The sequence below is a fragment of the Ammospiza caudacuta genome, chromosome 4 (genome assembly GCF_027887145.1).
Source record: "Ammospiza caudacuta isolate bAmmCau1 chromosome 4, bAmmCau1.pri, whole genome shotgun sequence".
Lineage (NCBI taxonomy): Eukaryota > Metazoa > Chordata > Aves > Passeriformes > Passerellidae > Ammospiza > Ammospiza caudacuta.
The window spans coordinates 48,028,016-48,052,107 of NC_080596.1; the positions used below are offsets into that span (position 1 = coordinate 48,028,016).

Sequence of the window (24,092 nt, forward strand, 5' to 3'; positions counted from 1 at the left end):
GTTATTAGTTTTGGAGCATGAATCATTTCAGGATACATTTGGATCTGATTAAAATAACATTTGAAAAGTAGTGATGCAATCTATAATAAGAAATAAATTATTCCACCTCTCTCCCAGAAGTAACAGTTACTTCCAGTAGTGAAAATGAGTCCAAATCCAGTATGAGTTGGTTTCATTCCATATGTGTGTTCCACTGGTTAGGTCACTCACAGTACAACAGTGAAGGACAGGTGTCACACAGCAACCTCCTTGTAAGGGAAGAGTTGTTACTAAATTGCATTAGCAATAGATGAGAAGCAACTCTGGCATCTGAACTTTCATACTAAGAATAATTTTTCCAATTCTTTTTACTCAGGGCACTACAGTTCTGTCTTGAACTGTGCAAGGGGCACTGGACAGTAAAATATAGCATTTCACTTTGGTCCAGATGGGTAAGGGAGCAAGGAATGTATCAAGCACAAGACTCTGCTTCTCCCATCTCACTCCCATACTCTCCAGTGTTCTTTTTAAGCAAGAAACAAATTCTGCTTGAAATGAACTACAAAAGTAGGGCTGGCATCAGGCATAAGTGAGAGTTCAACTTCATCAGGAGTTCTACTTCTTGAGCAGGCGATAATGAAAGTAGACTAGAAGGGCACAAAGTGAAACACAGGAAGTTCTCTCTGAATGATAGGAAACACTTCACTGTAAGGATGACAAACACTGGTACAGGTTGCCCAGAGAGGTGGTAGTCTCCCAAAAGGAAGATACTCAAAAGTCACCTGGGCAAACAGCTCTGAGTGGCCCTGCTGGCACAAGATGACCTTGAGAGGTCCCTGCTGACCATTCTGAGATGAAACAGTAGAGAGTAGGTATGACCAAAGAAATACCATTTCAATGCATTTTTCATGTATCCATACTGTTGGTTCTGACAGGTAATTTTCTGTTCAGTAGCTGGTGTGGGGCTGTTTTGAACCTGTGGGAAGTAAGTGTTGATACCTTAGAGCTGTTTCCCTTATTGCTGAGCAGCACTTGCACAGAGTCCAGACTGCTTATCACCCTGTGCCCACAGCCAGGAGGCTGGGGATGCACAGTTAGGAGGGGACAGCACCAGGAGAGCATGAGCATATAGAGCCCAAAGAAGAAGGAACAGGGGACAGTTGGAGTAATGGCATTTGTCTTCCCAAGTCCTTGTTTTCCTGGAAGTGGCTTAATGCCTGCTTGCCATTTTGCTTTGTTTGCATGTGTAGCTTTTGCTTTACCTATTAATCCTTCTTTCAACTATGAACTTGTTTTCACTCTTCTACTTCTCTCTCTGAGCCCACTGGTTGGGGAGTGAGCAACCAGCTGCCTGGTGCTCAGTTGTTGGCTGGGGTTAAATCCATCATTCCAGCACAAGAATTCAGGAATGGGGGGTGCTTAGGTTCTTTCTTAAGCTTAGAACTTAATGATTCAACGTATAAACTAGCCTTATTGAGCTGCACACAATCTCACTCTACTTTATAGCAAATGTCCTCTTTTAGGTCTGAGTGATTCTTGTGCTTAATTAGTAATTAGAAGTTTGATTTTTTCCGTGTTGCAGCTTTGCCGTTGTCGCAACATATTTCCTTGGTCCTCAAAATGGTTAACTTTCTTCTGCCTACAGCAGTACCACCAGTGTAAAGCCTGCAGAGTAACTAAACTTCATAAAACATTTTGCTAATCTACTTTCATTCTTGCACATGAGAGGCATGTGACCATAATCTGCCAATTCAAAATTTGTTCATAAAACCTAGAAACACTCCAAACAAACTAGAAAAAAAAAATCACAAAAGTATTACAATCTCATTTTATTTAAACTTCAAGCACATTTAGGCTTAACCATCACTATACTGTCTCCCACAGTATATAACCATATTATCATACTAGCCTCAAAAGCAACACAATCCTGAATTAAAGATAACTAGTGCTTTTTAACTACCTTCATAAAAGCCTTGTGTTTAAGGTAAACAGATGTTTATAATGTAGCAGGTGTGCTGAATAAGCTTCTTCTAGCTCAATTTTATGACTTAAATGTTATTAGCAACTCTGACCTGAAAAACTGAGCAAAGTTTTCCAATCTACTCTTCTGTAATTCTGCTTTACCTTGAGACTCCAGGAGGTGCTGACTTCAACTGCATTTTAAAACATTGACTTTGTAAGGAAATTTAGGAAACTACAATTAAAGTCAAACACTTTAGAACAGATTCTCCAGACCATGAATTGCAGCAATTTTAAGTTAGCTATGAAAAGATATTAACATTTTCAGACAGGTTTAATCCTGTGAACATCAAAAGGATTCAGCAAATGCAGAAAAATACAGCTGGTTTCTGCAGTAAATTATAAACCTGGGGTATTCAACTTCATCTCAGATAAATGTGCTGATAGAAAGGAATTCCACAAGCCATGAACAGGAACTTTTTGTTACAGACAAGCTATACTCTAGGCTATAAAGACAACATGTAGGTATGTAATGTGTCTATACCTTGTATTTTGAGAAGGTGCAAGAAACTTGGAGAATTTCTTGTCCCAGGAAAATGAGCAGTGTTTCTTGCAAGAGAAGAGCAAACTGCTACAAGCATGCCAACAAGTCAATTAACTTCCGGCAACAAACTCAGCATACCAGTTGGTAAGCCAAAGAAAATTTTTCAAAAGAGAAAACTTACAGACAAGTCCAAACTTTATTTAAAACTACCATTGTGAACAATTTAAAAATTACCAAACAAGTCACAATAAAAATAAAAAATTAAGACAGAAAAAGAACAGTGCAGCAAAACTGAATAGAAGTGGATTCAGTTCCAGCTGTTTAAACTGCCACAGGCAGAAGATCACATACCTATCCTAAGAGGCAGCATGTTAAAAATTTTACATTTTTATACACTTCCAGAATTCTGGGAAATTAGTACTGATCTTTATGCATTTGTATACATAGAGTTTATTAGTGCAGACATCTTCGGGTAATTCTTATGCAATTTGAGCTCCAAAAGTTTCTGTAAAATAAGAATAAAATCATTGTCTAATATCTACAAGGTATCAAACAGCTCATTACCACATTTCAACTGCTATTTCATCCTCACAAGCATTTTGAGCCACAGCTTACTTGAACAGCTACAGCCATCCCCACCCTGCAGAGCTTAATGGCTTAGAGTTAGCTACAACTTAGGTGTGGCATGGCTTTCTTGGTCAGACTGCTCCCACAGCAGCCCTAGGCATCAGCAGCCACCAAATGGGCACAACAGGCTTGTGCTGCCAGAGTTGTGACAAGCAGAAGGCTGAACAGGCAGTGACCAAAACAGAAAGAAAGATGCACCTTTTCTCACACTTTGCTCTGGAAAAAAACCTGTGCTACGACTGCATATGCATTATATGAAAAGCAGGTTCATCAGCTTATACTATCTGAGGAATTGGAAGGAAGCACACTAGCAGAAAACTGCTACTATCAGAATACCCAGTTCATGTCCTTTATGTATGCCAATACTGTACACTCCACTGGAGAATCACAAGTCTAACAATAAAACAGAAGTCTTGAATACTGTAATTCTGTGACAATATTACAGCATAATCCCAATTTACTTCAAAATGTTGAAGTAAAACATCAGTTATTTGTACCGTTACACACTTAAGTGTAAGCAATTTATCCCATGAGAGTATGTGACTTGATTTCTGACTGAAAAAAGTTTTTAAAAAGCCCACAAAACCCATTTTCTCTCACTTGCATTATCAATGTATCTGCATAAATAATATTTCATGAAAATGAAACACACTGGAACTATCATACACACTATCATACACACTGGAACTTTTTTCTACCACATGGTATACTTCACATGAAAAAAACTTTATTTCTCTCTGAGGAGAAGTTTTACTCTTCTGAAAAGACTCTTGAATGTTCACAAAAGCACTGAGCAGTCTGTCAGGAACTTATACTGAGTGTTATTAAATCAGATAAGAGCAATTATAATTTACAGTATTATTAAACCCAAGGTTGTGTAACAAGAAACAAAAATACCGCTCCATTTGAATAAGTTTCAAAACCATTATGTTGTGACATCCACTTTAATATATTAACTTTTATGACTTTATCAGCCACAGAATCTAAAAAAGTATATAGAAGGGAGATGGACAGCAAGATAAAATCCCTTCATATCAATACAACACTTTCAAATGCATGATAACAAAACCCAGTGTTTTTACTGCACTACTGTAACTGCTTACTTCAATCAGCAATATTTAAATTCTAGCACTCCTGAGTGTTTTCCCAATATGTGTACAGAATATAGAAAAAAATTACCAGGTTCTTTCAATGTTTGGGCATCTCCGACTAATTCTTGACCTTGAGCTCCACCTCCATCCAGTAATTCATCAGACAAACTCTTGGTTTGGGCCTCTGTTTCCATTTTCTTCATTATATCTGCCTTTGTAACAGAAAAAGCAAATCTGAAAACTCTGGATAATTCTTGCTGCTGTCTGGGTAACACAGACATTAACAGTTACACATGCACTTCTAAACAACAATTGCACAAATACTAGCAAAATACCTCTGAATACACAGCAAGTTTGAGGGGCAAGTCTTCAACTTTCACAAAGTCATCTTCATCAGATTTTTGACTTACATTTCCAGAACCAGGTTCCTGTTAATAAAAATTGTGGTATTTAGGAAGTGCTACTTTGTTTTCTTTTCACTCCAAAACTATTGAAGTATACTAAAATCAAATTTGCAGATGGGAACAAAACAAGACTGCAAACCAGAAATAACACTGAAATAAAAAAAGCTTATAATTTCTCTTGGATGGATCTTAAATGAAATATACACACATATTCGTTCACTAGCACAGGTGACTCTGTATCAGGGCTGCCAGCCATGGAGCTTTCAGAACTTGCAACAGATTTGTTTTCTGCACATGTGGTATCTGGTGTTTGAGTTTCATTCACTGCCAAAGATGAGCTTGATCCTTCACTTTTCACAGTGGCTGCTACAAAGGATTCTGGGGTATTGGCTGTTAAAGCTGGTGTATTCTCCATGGCACTGAGGTAATGATGCACAGCTGCAGCCACATCTTGTTCACCTAAAACCACAGAATTACATTTCAACTAGGGACAGACAATAAAATATTCTGAATGTACAAAAATTATTATTCTTTTAAAAATTATAATCCAAAGCTACAAATGAGCAATGAAAGTGAATTATAGTCTCCTAGACAACCCAAAGCTGATTGAAGTAAAACATCAGTTATTTGTACCCTTACACACTTAAGTATAAGCAATTTATCCCATGAGAGTATGTGACTTGATTTCTGACTGAAAAAAGTTTTTTAAAACCCACAATAAACAACTTCCAGAATTAAGTGACCTACTACAAAATATTCATTCTAGGTATGAGGAGATATAACACACAACAGTAAATACCTTAATATTTTGCCACTCTAATATTGATTTTTAGCCTACAAAAAAAGGCCAAGAACAAAACTAATGTTTGCAACAGAAAAGCACAGGGAAGGTGGTAATAACAGTTACACTAGAAATAATATTCATACAGCCCAGTAATGTTCCCTTCTTTTGATGGAAAGCATTTCTTTGCTCTTAATCAGTTACAACATTACTCATAGAAAAAAAATTTAAAATAGACCTTTCAATAACTAGTAAAACAGTAGTAGCAGAAAAAACAAGTACAAGACAAATCTGAACATCAAAACATTTTAACACATTAATTCTGATACAATAGTGTGCCAAGAGCTGCAACAAGCAGCTAAAATTCTTGCTCATGTCAAGCATCAAAAACCACATCTACCTAAGTAAGATCGTTCCATGTTTCCTCTTTAAAAGGTTTACTGTGTCAATATCAACACAGGTACATCCAGGCAACTGATGCAGTTCCACGAAACAGTCCAGTAAATTTGGTCATCTTTCTCTTAGTTACATGCGTCACAGAATTGTCCAAGACAATTCTCACCCTATGCAAATTCATATGAAAGTATTACTGCATACAGGGCTTACCTTCAGCAGGCTCTTGTTCTGATGATGAAATTTCACTACTTTTTGGCTTACTCAACTCTTGGTTAGAAGTCTATCGGGGAAGGTAAAAATGAATTAGAACAAAATTTTACTGATTAGCTTCATAGCTTATTGGCTAATTTACTAACTAGAAATACACTGTTCACTTGCTCCATGAATTTGTCTTTTCACTAGTTTGAAATAAAGACAGCAAGTCCTACTTGCCAGCTGGTCAGTAACAGTTTACAAAACTACCAACACTGATAGGCATGTTTTATCTGAACATTTTCTTTTCACTGCAGCAGTTCCCAGGAAAACTCTGGTTCCAATTAAAGGATCTACTGTTTTAAAGTAAAATGTTCCAGTCACATCCTTGCCTAATGTTGAGCAAACCAAAGTTTCAATAGATTGTCAGTCTTATTTAATATATAAAGAACTGACAATTCTCCAAAACAAGGTTACACATATTAAAATTTTAAGAAAACTAAGAGTGAAATGACAATCATACCCAATAACATTTCACCATTGTTCCAGAAATAATTATCACAAAAGGGATGAAACACAAACAAAAGACATGCTAGAATACAAGAGTGAATTACCCCCAATTAGAACTTGATCTCGGCAAACACGAAGAAAGAACTACTTAAAGGTTTAAAATGATGGTTTTTTGAAAGTTCAACTTCTCACTTGCAGCTTAACAGCTTTTCCTCTCTCATAGCAGATGTAAACACTAGTTTAGTCTCTGTCCATCCATCTACTTTAGCATCAGCTGTAATAAACTCAAGTGAGGAATGCATTTTGCACGTAGCACCTACTGGCATCATACAATTTCTTGTATTATTCTTTTACTTTCAATAGGATGAAAAAAGTGCAAGAAGAAAAATGAGGCACACAGATATATGTACTGAAAAGGTGTGCACTGGCACATGTTTGTTCTGCTTTTATAATTTTGTCTGTACCTGCTCATTTTCAGTTGTTTCACTGCTGGCTTGTAGTGATGTTTGCACATCAACAGGTCCTTCCTCAAAGTCTATTTCTTCATCTTCATTCTCATCTTCTCCACTGCCATAGTTAGTCAGAGCCTGGGTTTCTGCTTTTGATAAACCTAAAGGCAAATCAATGTAAAACCACCTTTGAATTGCCAAATCCTGTTGGGGAATTTAATGCAATGATATCCCTTACTTCAAAACATTCTTTAAGATTAAGATACAGTAACAACTCAACTTGCAAAGATCTCTATGTTTCACATCAGCTATATTATGAACTAACACCCACGTCCGTGTGAAATGTCAAAGTTATAAACAAGTTGGTGCAAAGAATGTAAATGGTAAAGGAATCCAAGCCAGAAGTAGTTGATGTAAGACAAAAATCAGGACAACAAATAAATAAACAAACAAATGCAAGCTTTACATTAAAGTAAAAGCACATTTTAAAAAGCCACATTGTTTAAATTAAAAACTGCATAAAATTTGCACAGCTTTCACATCATTCAGGTTAAAGTCTGAGAAACTTGGAGTTCAACTAAGACAGGATATATATAACCTAATGAATCCTCTTCTAATATATTTTTACAAATTTACTGATTATGAAAAAAAATTACTTCCTCTAATTGGAATATTTAACCCTTGACATAACACTAGGAAATACAGTACTGCAAAACTTTCACTGACAAAGGACTGACTATAAAATCTGTGAGAGAACGTGTTACATAGCACTACTTCATGCAAATCCTGTTGTAAGATTAGCTGGTCAAAACTACAGTGGAAGCATTGAGTAATCAACTATATAAAAGTTCCTTACTTATTGCCACTGGACCACTTTCACTTTCCTCATCTTCCTCTTGATCAGATGCATCAGATCTAGTATTTTCAGGCACTCTGTTACCAGCACCCACTTCTGAGTCCGGCACTTGTTTAGCAGTTTCAGTCTCATCCTTGTCCTAGGAAAACATGCAATACTGTACAATTTCATGTTTATGTAAAGACTACACTAAGGTTTCTGCATAAAGGAGCTGTTTCTCAGAAGTTAAAAAGTATCTACTAAAAATTTAGGCAGTTTAAATAGTCCTTACAGCCCTGAAATGAATACAGCAGAATAATACTCATTAACAGAACATCAGAACATGGCCCTGTTCAGACACAGCTTTCGAGGACCTTGTAACTATTGAGTATGTCATTATCTGCCAAGGTTCACACTGATCAGCATGCTAGGTTTAAAAACCCTTTCAATTAGATTTGTCATTATCAAGAAGAGAGACACACCTGCCTTATTACCTTGCAGCAACTTCCCTGCTGCTCCTCAATGAGGAATAAAAATATTTCTAACTGCAGCTTCTCATTTCTTTAGCAATATCTCCTCAGCTGAATGATTTGCTAAATATGCTAAATGAGAAAATTCTGCATTCCTGTATGAACCTCAAAGAAAAGCCCTGAGTTTGGCTCCAAATCTTGAAAGGACTTTTCTACACTACAGCAACTGTAACAAGTGATGTACAACTAACTACCTGCTTTAACTTCCAAAGCAGTGTGGCAGAAGCTCTAAGCCCTAGAAGAAAGCACTGGCTCCACTCCCACACATGCCTACTCCTGTACCTATATTCATTTAGGATAGCAATCAACATTCTGCTTGGTATATACACTTGTACCATTCCCTTCACTGGAGAAAGCTGAACATTCCAGCTGACCATTTGAAACTTCATACACAACACATCTCCCCAGTGATATCAGTGATTTTCAAAAGAAACATGAAAAGAAAACAGACAAAATCTGAGCACTAACATTTCATACTCAGAGCACAGTAAGGCTGGGACTCTGAGAACTTAAATACCACATGTCCCAATTCAGAACATCTACCTTCTCCTGAAAATGGAAAGTAAATTAACTTATTCCATACCATTAACAAAGAAAATGTTAACTGCTATAAATAGTTAAGCTGTCCTTAGAAATGCAAATTATAATTTACTTTGTACCTTTGATAAAATAAATGACTGAAAATAACAGAAAGAGATTAATAAATTTCTAAAGACTGGAAAATGGGCTGCTTACAGATACTTGATTCCTATGACAGACAACAGTAAGACTACGTGACCTATGAAATTATCTGAGGAATAAAGACAGGTGAAAGGCATACACATACTTTGTCCTCATCGACATCTTCAACAGAAGAACAAACATCCACCTGGAGACCTTTTTTTGCCTAGAAGAAACACAAACTATCTTCAATTCTAAACTGAAATAACTTGGAAATACTGAATCAAACTATGACTTCATGAAAGCCAGGCTGAAATGCTAATCTCACTAAGAATTGCTATCTTAAAACAGCAGGAAGTCACAGGGACTTTTGTACACACAGATGTCTTCAAAATTTCAGAGTTGCAAGCATTAAAAAAATCTGTGCTAACCCTTCTTATGTAAACAATTATGTTTATATTGGGCTAATCCTACAGTCTGTGGTTGAATCATATCTAGCACATAGAATTAGATACATCATGGAAGGGGGATTTGAAACTAGATGATCTTTAAGGTCCTTTCCAACTCAAACCACTTCATGATTCTAACTCTGGTCAAGACAAAGAGCTGTGTGTTCAGCAGTTACTTTGCTGGACTCAAGAGAGTCAGAAAATCGAGCAAGACCAAATATGTCCGCATCAGGATTCCAGAGTTGAGGGCTGTAAAGACCATACAGAGATAATTGCACAGGGCTGTACAAAGTAACCAGGGCCTATGACTTCTGGCTCATCTCTGGCTTTGCTGAATCTGAGCCTCCGCCACAGCAATGAGGCAAACATTTACTTTAACCCTAATTTTGTCTTCCAGGAGAGAAGAAATACTGAATCTAAGCTAGCTCCATGCTTTCTGATAGCAGGTACAAACTAACTCTTTATGTAACAAAGATACATAAAGAGTTGGTTTATACCTGCTCTGAGTTGCCAATGGACAACTTCCGATAAAACAGGAAGTCATGTCTAAATCTTTCTGGATTCAGTGTTCCTTTGGCCTCTTTACAAGGCACTTCACAGTCTCCCTCATACCAGCCATACTATTGAAATATCTGAATTTATTATCTTGAAGTACAGCTGGCGGTACACCTAAAAATACTTGTAGGACTTCATAACAGGTTCAAAAAAAATATCTTTTGATGGCATTTAAAAATTAATTAAGGGTATGTTTTGGTATTTGTGTTTCTAGAAGAAAGCTGAAATGACACTGAAATCATAAATACATTAACATGATCTGGTTTATTGTTTGCTTTGTAAACAGATCATGCAACTTAAAAAAACGCAGATATGCTCCCAATAAAAGCAATACTAAACTTAATAATGTAAATGGTGTGAAACCTAGCCAAAACTTGCTTTTTAGAGCAAGAATATGTCCTACAGTCTCAAATATTTCTGAAAATATTATATATATTTTACATACCAAATCCAGAAACTAATTCCTTCTGCATATGCCAACAAACCAACTACATGACAACTTCAGAGGATTTACTCTTATTTTTTTAAAGATGATGCAAGGAAACCAGCAGGCAAAGTAAAGAGATAATGAACTGGGACCTCCAATATGTCAAAATACTTAGCTGGGTGTAGTAGGGCCATGCAAAACCAATACACTGGGATAGAGTTAAACTTCTTCACAGTAGATAGCATGAGGCTGTGTTCTCGATTTGTGTTCAACACAGGGTCGACAGCGCAGGGATATTTTCATTACTCCCAAACAGCATTCCACAGAGTCAAGACCTTCTCTGCTCCTTACCCCACCCCAAAAGCAAGAGGTCAGAGTGCACAGCACTTGGAAGAGGACACAGCCAAGGAAGATGACCCTCACTAACCCAAGGGATGTCCCACACCACACAGCATCATGCTGAGCATATAAAGCTGGGTGAAGAGTGAGGGAGAGGGGGAGATCCCAAGTGATGGTGCTTGACTTCCAGGTCTCCATTACATGTGATGGAGACCTGCTCTCCTCGGGGAGGCTGAACACCTGCCTGCCTATAGGAAGTGGTGAATGAATTCCTTGTTTTGCTCTGCTTGCATGTGCAGCTTTTGCTTTACAAATTCAAGTGTCTTTATCTCAGCCCACGAGGGTTCTCTATTTTACCCTTCTGCTTGTCTCCCCATCCCTCAGACGGGACTGAGTGGCTGTGAGAGGCTCAGCTGCCTACTGGGGTTAAACTACTCAATGGCCCTAGGTGTTAAAACTATTTTAATACTTATTAATTCCTTCATATGTTCACATAAAACCATTAAGATATTTCCTCTGAATTATAAACAAAATCTATACAAATAGACATCTGTAACAGATAGTCATCTGTAACACAGGATTTGCCCTTGCTGAGGAAAACCAGTTCACACTCCTACACAAGCAATACTGTGATTACACGGCAACTTGTAAAGTAAATAAATAAACATATATATAATAATGCATTTAAGGCAAATAATGCAAAAAATAAGGCAATCAAACTAGTTTAGAAAGTACACATACTTAGCAATCTCACAAATGCTAGATTTTTCGAAAATAAAATAAAACAAACCTCTTTAACATAAGACTGCATTACTTCCGTGGTTTCTATTTTTCGTTTACATCTCTGCTTCACAGAAATACTGTTGTTGTCCAAGTCTTGCATGAGTTTAAAAAAGGCTAATTCATTGAATAACACTTCAGAGATCTCCACAAGAAGATCCTCCCCACAATCTTTTAATTTTCTACCAGCAAATTTTGCTAGTGAATCCTGTGAAGAGAAATAATTCTTCAGTTTCTGAAATAGGCTTTCAAGCTTTAAAGACTAAGCAGTTTTCATATTTCTAATAACTTGAAATTAGTTATGTATATATAAACTCATATTTTTTAAAAAATTTTAGTGCTCTAAATAGATTTTACATGGAATCTCTAGTCACATAACAAAGAACTTAATAACCTCATGATTTAAATTCCATGCTTGTAGAAAAAAAAAAGAAGAATGAAAAAGTGCAAACTACAGATTTTCAGGAATTTACACAAGATGTCCATGAAAAGCATCACCAGAGCTCTCTTTGAAGACAGTAACAGGCTAGAGATACATCTCTCACTACCTGGCTCTGACAGAAAAGATGTTCCATGTGCATAAATAATTTGTTTAGGAACAAAGGTAATACCTCATCACTGTATCTAAGGTGAGGGAGAATAGCAGCTGTGCTATTCAAGGTGTAAAATACAACTTCAGAGAAGTCAGCTCATTAGCCAACTTGAGTGCTGTAAAACAGAACTGAAAAACTACTAACCTGAAGTATACTGCCAAGCTGCTTATGAAAGAACTTCACAAACTCTTTACTTTCATCATTTTGTTGCGTAAGAGTCAAGACCATACGTCTTACTGATGTCAGTAACTGAGAAGAGCATACTTCATCCATGTGTTCCTATACAAGTACAACAGAATGAGCTTTGTTACCACTTCAAAAGAAAACTAGCCATCAACTCAAGTATAGAAATTAATTTATAAAAAACCCACTTGTCCACTAAAGAAAAGCACACCACTAAAAAGTCCCAATCAATCTCACAAACACCATACTTCATAAATGACTGCTTGGTCACAACACACAGAGATTTATCTCAGTTTTCCAGTACATGAGTACTTGGCATCTTATAACGTTTGGCCAAACTAAGGAGCTTCCTATATTGTGGCTGTGTACACAAGTGTACTGAAGTGCATATTAAGACATCTACTCTTATATGCAGCCTTAAAATTGCAAAAAAAGAACAAGTCTTCAGGCACTCTGACTCTGGCATGCCAACAATATAGTTTTTAAACTTAGTATCACCAAACACCTCATTAGACAAACCTAAGCTTATACACTGTGCATTCTATAAAAGAGAACAGGGAGATGCCTTAACTAACTCCATCTTCTCTGCTCTCCAACCTTGCAAAGAAGAACTGTGACTAGCTCTCCTTCTTTAAAGAAGAACATTTCTTCTTTGTAGTCACAGTAGTTAAAAAGTTCCCAACAACTTTAAAGATATTTGTAAACAGGAGAAAATAATGTTAAAAAATCAACTACTCAGAGACATTCTTCAAAAATATCCTATTACTGTACATTTAATTAGTCATCTCAGTTCTGTCTGCTAAAAGGCACCAAATATTTCAGAAGTACATTCTCCAACATTTTTATATTTAATTTTTTCAGCTCTAGAGCAAGCAATCTCTATTCTTTGTGATGTCAAGTTCACCTGCCCTATAAAATCTAGAAACTTCACCATTCATTTCTCCTATTAATAACTACACAGAATCTTTCTGTGGAAAATCTAATTCTTACTTCATCTTCAGCAGAGTCTGCAACTGAACACATATTTATTGGCAGCTGTTTCTAAGAGGCAAGTTTTAGATTTTAGATAATGCTCTTCTGTGCAATTATACAAGTGCTTTTCTTACTCTTCTAATTCATGCCATATTATAAAGAGCCCTTACCTTCAGAAAAGGAATGACCTCTTTCATAATTGCTTTTATCTGCCGGTCAAGCTGCTGAGTATCTATGCGAGGGCATGGAACTGCAGAAACATCACCTGACTGTGGCACAGACTGACTTTCACCAGTTTCTGGACCTTGTTTTAATAAAAAGAAGGAAAAAAGGCAGTACATTTAATACATTCAACATTACTATTAAAGAAATATTACTTTCAAAAATTTATTTTAAAAAAGAAATCTTATTTCCTTAAGTATGCAAATATCCTTTCAAACTTTGCTAAGTTTTCAATATAAATAAAGAGGAAAGCAATTTAGCTTGATAGTTACTATAATTATTTTCTAAAACTAAGCAAAATATACATATATATGCATACCTTCTAATTTAGCAGCAGAAGCACCCTGAAAATTACTAGAGCAGCCCTCAGAGTCAAGGGTACTTTCAGCTTCAACTTTCATACGCTCATATTCCCTCATCCAAGACAAAGCTTTATCTAAGTGAATCACTGTGTTGCCTATATTTAGAATAAAAACACTTTTTAATCTAAATAAAAAGTTTTCAATTGATAGACAAATAAACAATTATTAAATTGACTTTAAAGCCCCAAATTTTGAAATCCACATATAACTAGTTGCAATATTTTATTACACACTTTGATGAACTCTATGTTTCACAATTAGCTCATTTAATTATGTTTTTTCTTACAAAACATGTAATTACACACTAAAAATCAAGTAACAGTGTACTAAAGTGCAGACAATTGCAAGCACTTAGGGAGGGAGGGAGGGAGTAACACTTAAAACACTAAGTCACATCATTCTCACCAAGGTCATCAGTGGCAAAGGGTTCAAAATTTGAAGAAGTAGACATAGTACTGCCATTGTCTGCATCAGGTTGTTCACAATCTTGACATACTTCTGTAGAAAAGTTCTTGCCAAAAGTTTCCTAAAAAATACCAGACAACTGAATACAAAGAAGGAACACACCATATTCTCACAGATGTGTGAACAAGCCTGCAACTCTTTTCAGTGACTTGTTGTGGTATCAGGGTTTGTCATAAGACTGCCTGACTGGAGAACAACCCTACTTTCAGGTGATAAATCCATCAGGTTAATCTACCATGCTTACTTCAAATACTTCAAGTGCAAAACATGTAAGAAACTGTACAGAGGTGTAATTGATTTCTTAAATCCAAGCAAAAAATTTTGGAGAATCATGTGATCAGTACTTGTCCTGACCTTACTAAGGAGAGGATTTTGGCTCTGAATATATCAGTTTCCTATTTACAATCCTCTCCACATTTCATTCACTCCTGACACATCACTCATTTGCAGTACCAAGAATCCTACCATATTTTATCACTTTTGCATTGATTCTTTTGCCACTAGTTGTTTAGAAAAGTCTGTGTAAGTCGATACTAATTTTAACAAAGTTCATTCCCTAGTATATTTCACTAGACAAGCATATATGTGTGCAAACTGAAATACAGGAAAAGCTGCCAGTAGCTTCTGAATTTCAACACTTACATCATCTGTAGAAGCAAGACTTTCACTAGGAGTGAGTTCAGAATTTGATGCTACCCATGTTGAAGAATTCAGTGATTTTCCACACTTCCCTTTTTCATTTTTCTCACATAAATGTCTGGTCACGATATCCTGGAAAAAGATAATCTATGCTGTAAAAAGATCTAAGGTTTGCTTGATTCATAAATAAAATCAAAAATCTGTGCATACCTGCAAAGCATATAGAGCCCTTTGCCTCAGATAATCTGTATTTAGCAGCTGAAGCTCATGGAAAAGTTCAATAAGAAAATGGGGACGAGACTCATTTTGAGAAATAAGAGTTGCCACTTCAGAATAAATTGTGTCTCGCAAAGCTTCAAACATAGAAAGATCACTACCAGTTTCTGTAGAAAAAAAATAAAGGAACTTGTTAAGTCCTTGACAGGCATCCACTGAACAGGCTATCAGGTATGCAACTTCTGAGTTTACAAATCATATCCCAGTCATTGCAGATTCCCAATATAGCTGCTTTCATAAAGCTTATTAATTTCCTGAAGGGCAAACATTCTTAAATTATACTTTATGCAATCTTCAATATATAAAATACAATATAGAGCAATTGTAAAAATAATTTTCTTTACACTTCTGAACAATACCTTTTGAAAGTATTGTTTATAAAAGAGAATACTGCACACAGCACAATGATGCTTTCAGAATAAGTATTAAACACTGAAAATGGAGCTTCAAGACATTTCAAGAAAGATAGTGAACGGTCTCAGGTTTATATAGTACAAGCAGTCCACACTTCTGCAACACAAGCAGCATTAAGAAAGCTTTAGGCTGAACTCTAGAAAGCCACTCTTTGCCAACATAAATGCTACACTCTCATACATGTTTAGCATCACTCCCAAGTTCACAAAAAACCTCCTACCCTTAAACTCTATTACATATAAGACAATGTGTTGCCTAACAAATCTCCCATTCATTTGAAAATTAAGGATTATCCTTGCATCACAACAATCAAATTATTACATGCATTATTTGGGAAGTGCTGAATGGAAACATAGCTAAATTTGGAAAACTCAGTTTAACAGATGTGTAATTGTTAGTATTCAAGTTAATGAAGTTATTAGCAATACAGCAAACATTACTGTGCAATTTGATTATCTGCAAATAGTTGACCAATTTTTTAAGCACAGGCAAGCTTTTTCAACCTTTGAAAAGTTACCACAAATTGCATCCCTCTCCCATTACTAATAGGTAATAGCAGCTTTTAAACATACTAAAAATGCCTACTGAAATAAATTTTTTGATGCAGTATCTACCTCCATATTTTCTATTTGTGTTACTAATCAAGAACATGGTAACCACGTTCTCCACAACTGTAATTCAAAGCAGTTGGTAACACTGCACTTCATGCAAGGTTACTTCTCTTGTCTTGGTTATAGGGAAGGTGCTGCAACAGCACTAACCTTGAACATCTGCTAAACAGTGAGTTACAGGACCAAAGGTAAGAGAAGAAAAAAAAAAAAAGTAATAGCATATTGTTGAAGCTAAGCAGTGAATGCATTACCTGGCGCTTCAATGCATGCATTTCTGTTAGACTGCTGCAGAATTCTCCTAGCATGCGCTGTAGGAAAGTGGGGATAGACAGTGATAAACACAAAAATGTGCACCAGAAATAAAGACAGGGTCTATACAAAACAGCAGGAGGAAGACTGCTTAGTCATCCAAACCACATCAGAGCTGCTTATTGTGAGAATGAGAACTTGAGCAGTGAAGTTTATTACGTACACTAATAAACAGCTCTTAGTGTGAGCTACACTGGCAAAGCTTTATATTGTGCTACAATGACTAAAATTTCTGCATCTCTTAAACAAAACAGAAATAATGGCAGAACCAAAAAAGGCACAGGAGCAAGAACTTCTATGATCTAGATACAAGAAAAGCAGTGCAGATGGCAAAAATGTAAGGGTTTATGTGATGTTAAAAGACTGAATTTGAATGGTATTTGATGGGGCTCATTTAAGCACAAATAGGAAGAAGACATGTATGCAGTATAGGATGTAGTTTAAACACTAAGCAAAGTTTTATCAGTATAACAGTTACTTTCCATAAAATCACCAACAATAGGTGAGATTGGCTACATTTTTGCTTTTTGTACAGTAAAAGGTTTCTAAATTACTTTAATCAAGTATTTAATATACAGAAAATGCCCAAAAGCAATTAATATCAAACTTTTTACACATTTACATTCACAGCATCCTTAGAAATTAAAATGCAAAATTCACACGCTAAATATATAGTCCTGTCTTCCTGCCAAAACACACTGCATTTAAATAACACACTAGCAACTAAGGTCTCTTACTCACATAAGTTAACAAAATAATTAAACATTTAGAAAAGAGTACCTGAAGACATTTCTGTAGATCTACTGTATTTAATTATTTTTTCCAATTGCTCCTGATTCCTTTTGCTGAACACCTTTGCATGAACCACATCATCAGAGTGTCTGCTTTTATTGTTCTTGCAGGGCTCACACACACTAGAAGCACTTGCACTTTCATAACCTAATGGGAGGAAATGAAAGGGAAGAAATAAAGAAACAGCTTACAAAATGTTTTATTACTTCAGGAAATTTGTTCAAGGGCACTCTTAAAGATAAAAAATACTAATGATGCTTCCTATACTAAAATCTTCCTCTGTATACTGAAGCCATACAGTAGTACTAAATCCTCAGCAACTCCAACAGTACTTCTATACTAACTAGTACTGTCCCTCTCTTCTCACAATTTTAACCAGGCTTTTTTTTCCAGCAAATAATCGAGTTTGAACGAGAAGAAAATGAAGAAGATTCTCCTTATTTTAAATCTGCACGTATCTGCATCCATGATCCTCTCAACTGGTTATTTTCTATTGACTGAAATCCTAAAAAACCAGATGCAGTTGTATTATATAAAATTAAGTCATTTCAATAACTTATTGCCATTATTATACTATTTACTGAGAGTAAATTCTCTGGAATGTAATGATTATAATCCAAGCCAAATTTGCCACAGTATCCAAGATTACTTTACAACCTACCAGCATTTTTAATTCTGCCTTTTAGCTGAGAAGAACTCTTCCTCTTATTCTTTGATTTGGGCGTTTTATCTTTTGATGCCAGGCTTGCTTGTGCTGATGCTTTTCTAGATCTAAATGTCTTTGTCACAGTAGTTGGGTCTATTGGATCAGGCATGCTACTGAAACTCTCCAAAGACTCTTCATCAAACTCTCTTCTCCGGCTCATATCACACTGATTTTTCTGACCAGAAGCAGTATTTTGTACTGAAACTGCAAAACCAGCATTCAGCTGAGACTGATCATCTTTCTTCATTTCTTGGCTATCATCAAGCCAAGTTGATCTTTTCTCCATTTCCTCTTCAGGTTGTCTATGATTCCTTCTGTCAGAAAAGAAAGACCAACAGATCAATTTCAATATACCATAATCTGATCTCTCAGATAGAAATGTCATGTATTACCAGGCAAACAGTTTAACTGTAATGCAAATTATCTGCCCTTGTTACTTAGACATCAAACAAATATTGAAAAATAAATAACTCCAGAGAACCCTTCCAAATGGAGAATAGAACTTCCCATTTATCTCTGACTGATTTCAATATGAATATATTAATGCAGCTACTGTTGTGTTCAAATAGTACCACAGGTCAAAACATTTCTTAAAGCAACATTCAGTACAATCTACAGTAGCACAAAAAAAATTAGCATTCGCTGAAAGTACATCCTCTAGTTATTCAAACAACTCAATTTTAAAAGAATCCCACAGAAACAAAATCTTACTCCACCTACAGAAAGTGTTGGAAAACCACTCCAAGATTGCATTTGATTTTAAAATTTTCATGAAATGATACATTAATTAATATATAGAAAAGCAGAACACTACTGGAAAAATGAAAGAAATTAAACTAGAAGTTACAGAAGTCAAGCTCATATAGTAATTCTATGACAATAAATTCCCTTAATGAATGATGAATTCCCCTAAGCCCCAGAAAAGGGAGGAGAAATTATTAGGGGAGAGCTGCACTTTGACATTCAATACCTTTGTTTTTCTGCTCCATTAGAGGAACTGCTTTCAAAGGGTTTGGGGAATGCCATATACTCAGTTTTCCCAGAAGTATTTTGATCTAGAGGATGCTGCTGCTCCTGCTGCTCACTGCTGCGTGGAGAAACATTATGTGCAAAATCTCCAAAACCAGATGGAAACACTGGATTACAGTTAATACCTACAAAGTAAACAAGGGAGTCAAAAGATAACTACATCATTTACTTGCGCAGTAAAATTCAAATTTGAGACATACTATGTGGCAGCATGGAATTATGAGCAAATATACACTGGGGAAGTAAGCAAGAATTGTTTTCATCATGAAAGCACGTAAACAAGCAGACTTTATCTTTAGTGCAGGTTTTGAACACTACTGGATACTACAATCCCATCAATGGAAATCAAGGTCCTTCAAGAAACTATGCCTGTTTCCTGGTTTCCTAATAAGACTGAAATATATTAAGACAGTTTTGTTTACTTTTGAGTTATACAGTAAAATACCTACACTCCTTTCCTCCAAATCCAACAGCAAAAGTAGATTAGAGAAAGAGATTAGGAATACTGTATCCAAATCAACAGTTACTGTGTAACTCGATGGGAACAAAAATGAGTTAACATGCTCCACTTACAAGCACTTATAACAAACATGAGTGCTTGGAGTTCTAAGAAAAACAGAAATAATTACCAAGCGCCACCTTCCAATTACATGGTTCACTCAGAACTTGATTTCAACTGTGAAATGATTGCTGAAGGTATGTAAAAAGCCTCAAACACTGCTTTTTGTATGTTGGATTTGAAACCTTACATGGAGTGAGTCTTTTCAAGTATAATTAACTTCATACTGAGAGAGTCTTGCTCTTCATACTGAAGTAAAAATATTTATTTATTCAGCAATAAACAGTAAACTTCTGCTTAAGACCATTTCAATATAAAGGAAAAGTGACTGAGTTCCATTAAGTTCACATTACAATTTCAATTAAATGAGAAAATGTCCATTTTTGAAATTCATGTTACTTCTCATACCCACAGTAATACTTACCCGGAGCAAAGGAGGAAAAATTAGTAAATCCTGGAACACTAAAGAGGTTCACAGGTTGTGGAGGGTAGTTGAATGGACAGAAAACAGGAGATGGAGGTGGTGGTGCACTACTGCCTCTCTCCTTTCTTGATGGTTTCTCTTGACACTGCTGTTCTTGCTGTTGCATAAGATCACTTAACATTTGTTTCAACCTTGAAAATAAGAAAAAATAACAACTTGGGGAAAAACAAGAATATTATGGGAAAACTAAATTTATATTCAAGTAATTTGAGCTTCATATTATCTCACCTACACCATGTAATGTATGTAAAGAAGTACTCTATTTAGCTTATTAAAAAACCTCAAGACAAAAATTACTTACATTTAATCCTGAGTTGGTTTAAAATCAACTGCTCTGTACTAGTGGTCATGCATGCACAGTTTAAACCTCCTTGTAAGAACAAAAAAACCTGACTACATACTAAAGAAATAAGCAAGCTGAAAACTTCAACAGAAACAATCAAATATACAAAGTATTTACAGAACTGAGGTTAAAACTGATTTTAAAAACTGCGTAAGAGGACAGCACATATCTATCACTTACCAAATACAAAACAGAGATGAAGAGCTTCAACTTTCATGCAATGAATTAAAATGACTATTACATCTTTTGTCAAAAAGGATAATTTGGAACATGGAATCTTACATTCCATCATCTGAATGGAATGTAAAAAGCACAAATTGTAACTGAAAACACTAAGAAAGGACAAAAAGCTTTTTTGCTGTATATTACCATTAGAATCCAGAATCTTGCCAGGTAGTCTAGTGAAGACTACAGACACAAAAGCATATTAGAAAATAACTACTGAAACAGATTTTTGCCAACTTTTGGTTCTCTTCAATGAAGATTACTAGGAAAGTACTTTTAAAGGTACTAAAGAGGTCATGGGGGAAAAAGATGACAAACAGAAATGCTACACACAATTTCAAAAGCTCATTATCAACTTAGAAGTTCAAGAGTCTCATATTTAACCACTATCTGTAATCTTTTATTCACATAACCATGTTTCCTGTTACTGAAGCATTTCAAATTCCACAGTTAAACACTAATACAGTCAACAAACCTTTGGACATTATTCTGCTGCCAAGTCAGCTGAGTGTAACACTGGTTTAATTGATGCATAATAAGATGTATTTGTGAAGATGCAACATTATTGGGCATCATGCTGTAGGGGCCTGTGAGCAAAGTCTGCAGAAGGCAAGAGAGGGTCTGTGGAAAGAAAATATTTAACAGTGACCAATCACAAAAAACAGAAGTTAGTGCTAGAAGGAGTTAGAAAGAGAATAAAAGGCAAATAAGAACAGCAAAATAACAGCTCTTCATATCTACCTGCTGATCCTGCATCAAAGTCTGACAAATGCTGACACTAAATTCATGCTGTTTCTTCAACTGATTGATCTGCTCTTGCCATCGCTCCTTTTCTTCCACATAGGAGAGCTCAGACATCCACCGAAAATTTTCCTGACGCCGCATATTTATGTTTTGCTGTTGCCTGGCCTTAGACACGGGACGGTAATTTCCATCTGCTGAAAGGGGACGGCAGTTTTTCCACCTGGGGTGGGAAAATTTGAAAAATGAGGACAAAATCAGATAATTCAAACAACTAATGATACTTCCATATTCACATTATGTTTAAGTTGTGCATCAAAAACTCACATGGCACAGGCCAGCTAATTACACATGCCATTTTGTCAATCCAAAATTATCCTAAACAAAAAACAGGAGCTCCCCACCTGACTACGACTGTCAAAAAAGGAATGGCTATCAATGTGCCTGTGTCTTGTTTTTAGTATTTTCCATTACTGCTAACATGTACTCAATGAAAACAGAAGCCACCAACATAATACGTTGACAAGTCCAGCCTCTGATGAGCCCACTGTCTACTAAAATCATTTTGGTATCCAAACCAGAAGAAGTAATACATGCAGATATATACATTCTTTTTAACATGGTATTTTCATTTAATCACATAAATGTTATGAAGCAAGTCAATCAGGTAAACAGGAGTTAAAGCTATTCACAATAATTAAGAAATAGTTTCCACAACCACAGAAGCCAGCAATTTAGAAGGAAAAAATTTAGAGTTAGTTTAATTCTCTGAATTACTATTTTTGAAGAGACTGATCATAGCAAAAATTTCACCCATGTGATTATCTTTTAAGCTGATTAAAAAAAAATGGGAGCATCAGAAGCCACTACCACACAACTGGAGAGCTCAATGGCAGATTTTTAGTAAGACTGAAAACAAAAGAAATCACCAAGTCAGTTATATACATTGCAGCTGCAAAGACTCAGAGAAGAAACTGCCACTAATAAGAGAGAATTTTCCTTTGCTGTGAGGATGCCCTGTAGTTAATGCAATGCTTCTTCCACCATCTTCCAAATACTCAGACAAGCATCAGATCAACAAATAAGGTTACTAACCTATCTTTGTTTCCTTTACCAAAACAGGCATTTTCTGTTATGTTGTTATTGGGATAAACAGAAAAACTGTCATTCAAACTTGATGCATCTTCTTCCTCTTCTTCTGCCTGACCAGCTCCATCAGAGAGATAACCGTCTTCATCTCCATTTTCTTCCTCTAGGGCACACTGGGTAGAACCTCCCCAGGTAGCCATTGTCCTAGGGAACATTGCAGGGTCAGGGAGAAAAGGGGTGTTCGGAAAATGAGTATTTTTTTTTCAATTTTATGACAAATTATTAAAACAATCTGTTGACAATTTCAAGTCTATCTGCAATTAATCAAGTTGCACCAAAAAGAACTGAACTGTTCTGAAGATGAGCCAGTAGTGTGCCCACATGGCCAAGAAGGCCATTGGCAACCTTGCCTCTATCAGGAATAGTGTGGCCAGTGAGACCAGTGAGGCCATTCTTCCCCTGCAATTGGCACAGGTTAAGCCACACCTTGAGTGCTGTGTCCTGTTCTGGGTCCTGCAATTTAGGAAGGACTTTGGGATGCTGGACCATATCCAGAGAAGGGCAACAAGGCTAGTGGAGAGACTGGAACACAAGTGCTATGAGAAGTGGCTGAGGGAGCTGGGGTTGTTAAGCCTGGAGGAGTTTTAGGGGAGACCATATTGCTCTCTGCAACTGCCTGGAAGGAAGGTGTAGCCAGATGGGGAGTCAGCCTCGTCTCCAAGGCAATCAGTGACAGGACATGAAGACAATCTTAAGCTGAGTCAGGGGGATTTAGGCTGGACATTAGTGATTGACTGGGCATTGGAATGGGCTGTACAGGGACATGGTGGAGTCCCTGGTGGCATTTAAGGAAAAGACTGGATGTGGCACTCAGTGCCATGGTCTCATCAGCAAGATGGTTTCAGGCCACAGGTTGGACTCAATCTTCAAGGTCTTTTCCAACCCAGTTGATTCTGTGATTCTCACCAATGCAAACTGCATTCTGCTTCTAATACTGGGACAGACAAATGAAATTACTGTCTGTATTGGAGCTGTATTACTTTACTATAAAATGGGTAAAGATGAAAAAAACCTACTCTGATCATTTGGCATTTTCCATGCAATTTCTTCATCTTAGGTGTTTCTTTTCCCCACTAGTAGCACAGAAGAGACTTAACATGCTGGGAAAACCCATAAAACTGGCAAGTTGCTAAATAACAGTCACTTCACAAGCCAAGAAATTAATTTCCTGCTCTGTTAAATTATCACATTCAGTGGTCAGATGAACAGAGGAAACTGCCCCCAACACTGACATCCTAACTGAACAATGGAAGCACCCATTGATGAATACAGAGTAACTCGTGCTCTTACTTCTCAGTCCTGCTCTGCTGTGGAGTACACCGAGCTTCTGACCCTTCACTTTTAACAGATGCAGCAACAGTAGATATTGTTTCTGCAAGCTCTCTCCTTCTCTGATCTTCAGCCATTAAAGCTTCGAGTTGCTTTCTTCTCTGTCGCAATTCTTCTCTTAAAATCTCATGTCTTCTCATCTCAGACCATAACTGCTTGCAGTAAAATGGAAGAATTAGAAC

The 24,092-nt window shown here is 36.4% G+C and overlaps 1 protein-coding gene across 2 annotated transcripts in view; it reads right to left on the minus strand.

Moving 5' to 3' along the window:
- Positions 1-2,659: 2,659 nt before the first annotated feature.
- PCM1 (pericentriolar material 1) overlaps positions 2,660-24,092 on the minus strand; it is a 40,251-nt gene continuing 18,818 nt past the window's right edge. For both annotated transcript variants that reach the window (XM_058804435.1, XM_058804436.1), the window contains 24 exons: positions 23,872-24,065; positions 22,528-22,725; positions 21,433-21,655; positions 21,167-21,312; positions 20,064-20,254; positions 19,022-19,205; positions 18,007-18,365; positions 17,334-17,492; positions 16,496-16,552; positions 15,154-15,326; positions 14,947-15,075; positions 14,245-14,365; positions 13,797-13,934; positions 13,426-13,559; positions 12,245-12,379; positions 11,518-11,715; positions 9,124-9,183; positions 7,789-7,927; positions 6,948-7,093; positions 5,992-6,061; positions 4,813-5,063; positions 4,536-4,628; positions 4,289-4,412; positions 2,660-2,987 (listed from right to left, as the gene is read on the minus strand). In XM_058804435.1, coding sequence (XP_058660418.1) covers positions 2,962-2,987; positions 4,289-4,412; positions 4,536-4,628; positions 4,813-5,063; positions 5,992-6,061; positions 6,948-7,093; positions 7,789-7,927; positions 9,124-9,183; positions 11,518-11,715; positions 12,245-12,379; positions 13,426-13,559; positions 13,797-13,934; positions 14,245-14,365; positions 14,947-15,075; positions 15,154-15,326; positions 16,496-16,552; positions 17,334-17,492; positions 18,007-18,365; positions 19,022-19,205; positions 20,064-20,254; positions 21,167-21,312; positions 21,433-21,655; positions 22,528-22,725; positions 23,872-24,065 — 3,648 coding nt within the window. In that variant the 3' untranslated portion in view covers positions 2,660-2,961. The remainder of the gene's footprint in view (positions 2,988-4,288; positions 4,413-4,535; positions 4,629-4,812; positions 5,064-5,991; positions 6,062-6,947; positions 7,094-7,788; positions 7,928-9,123; positions 9,184-11,517; positions 11,716-12,244; positions 12,380-13,425; positions 13,560-13,796; positions 13,935-14,244; positions 14,366-14,946; positions 15,076-15,153; positions 15,327-16,495; positions 16,553-17,333; positions 17,493-18,006; positions 18,366-19,021; positions 19,206-20,063; positions 20,255-21,166; positions 21,313-21,432; positions 21,656-22,527; positions 22,726-23,871; positions 24,066-24,092) is intronic.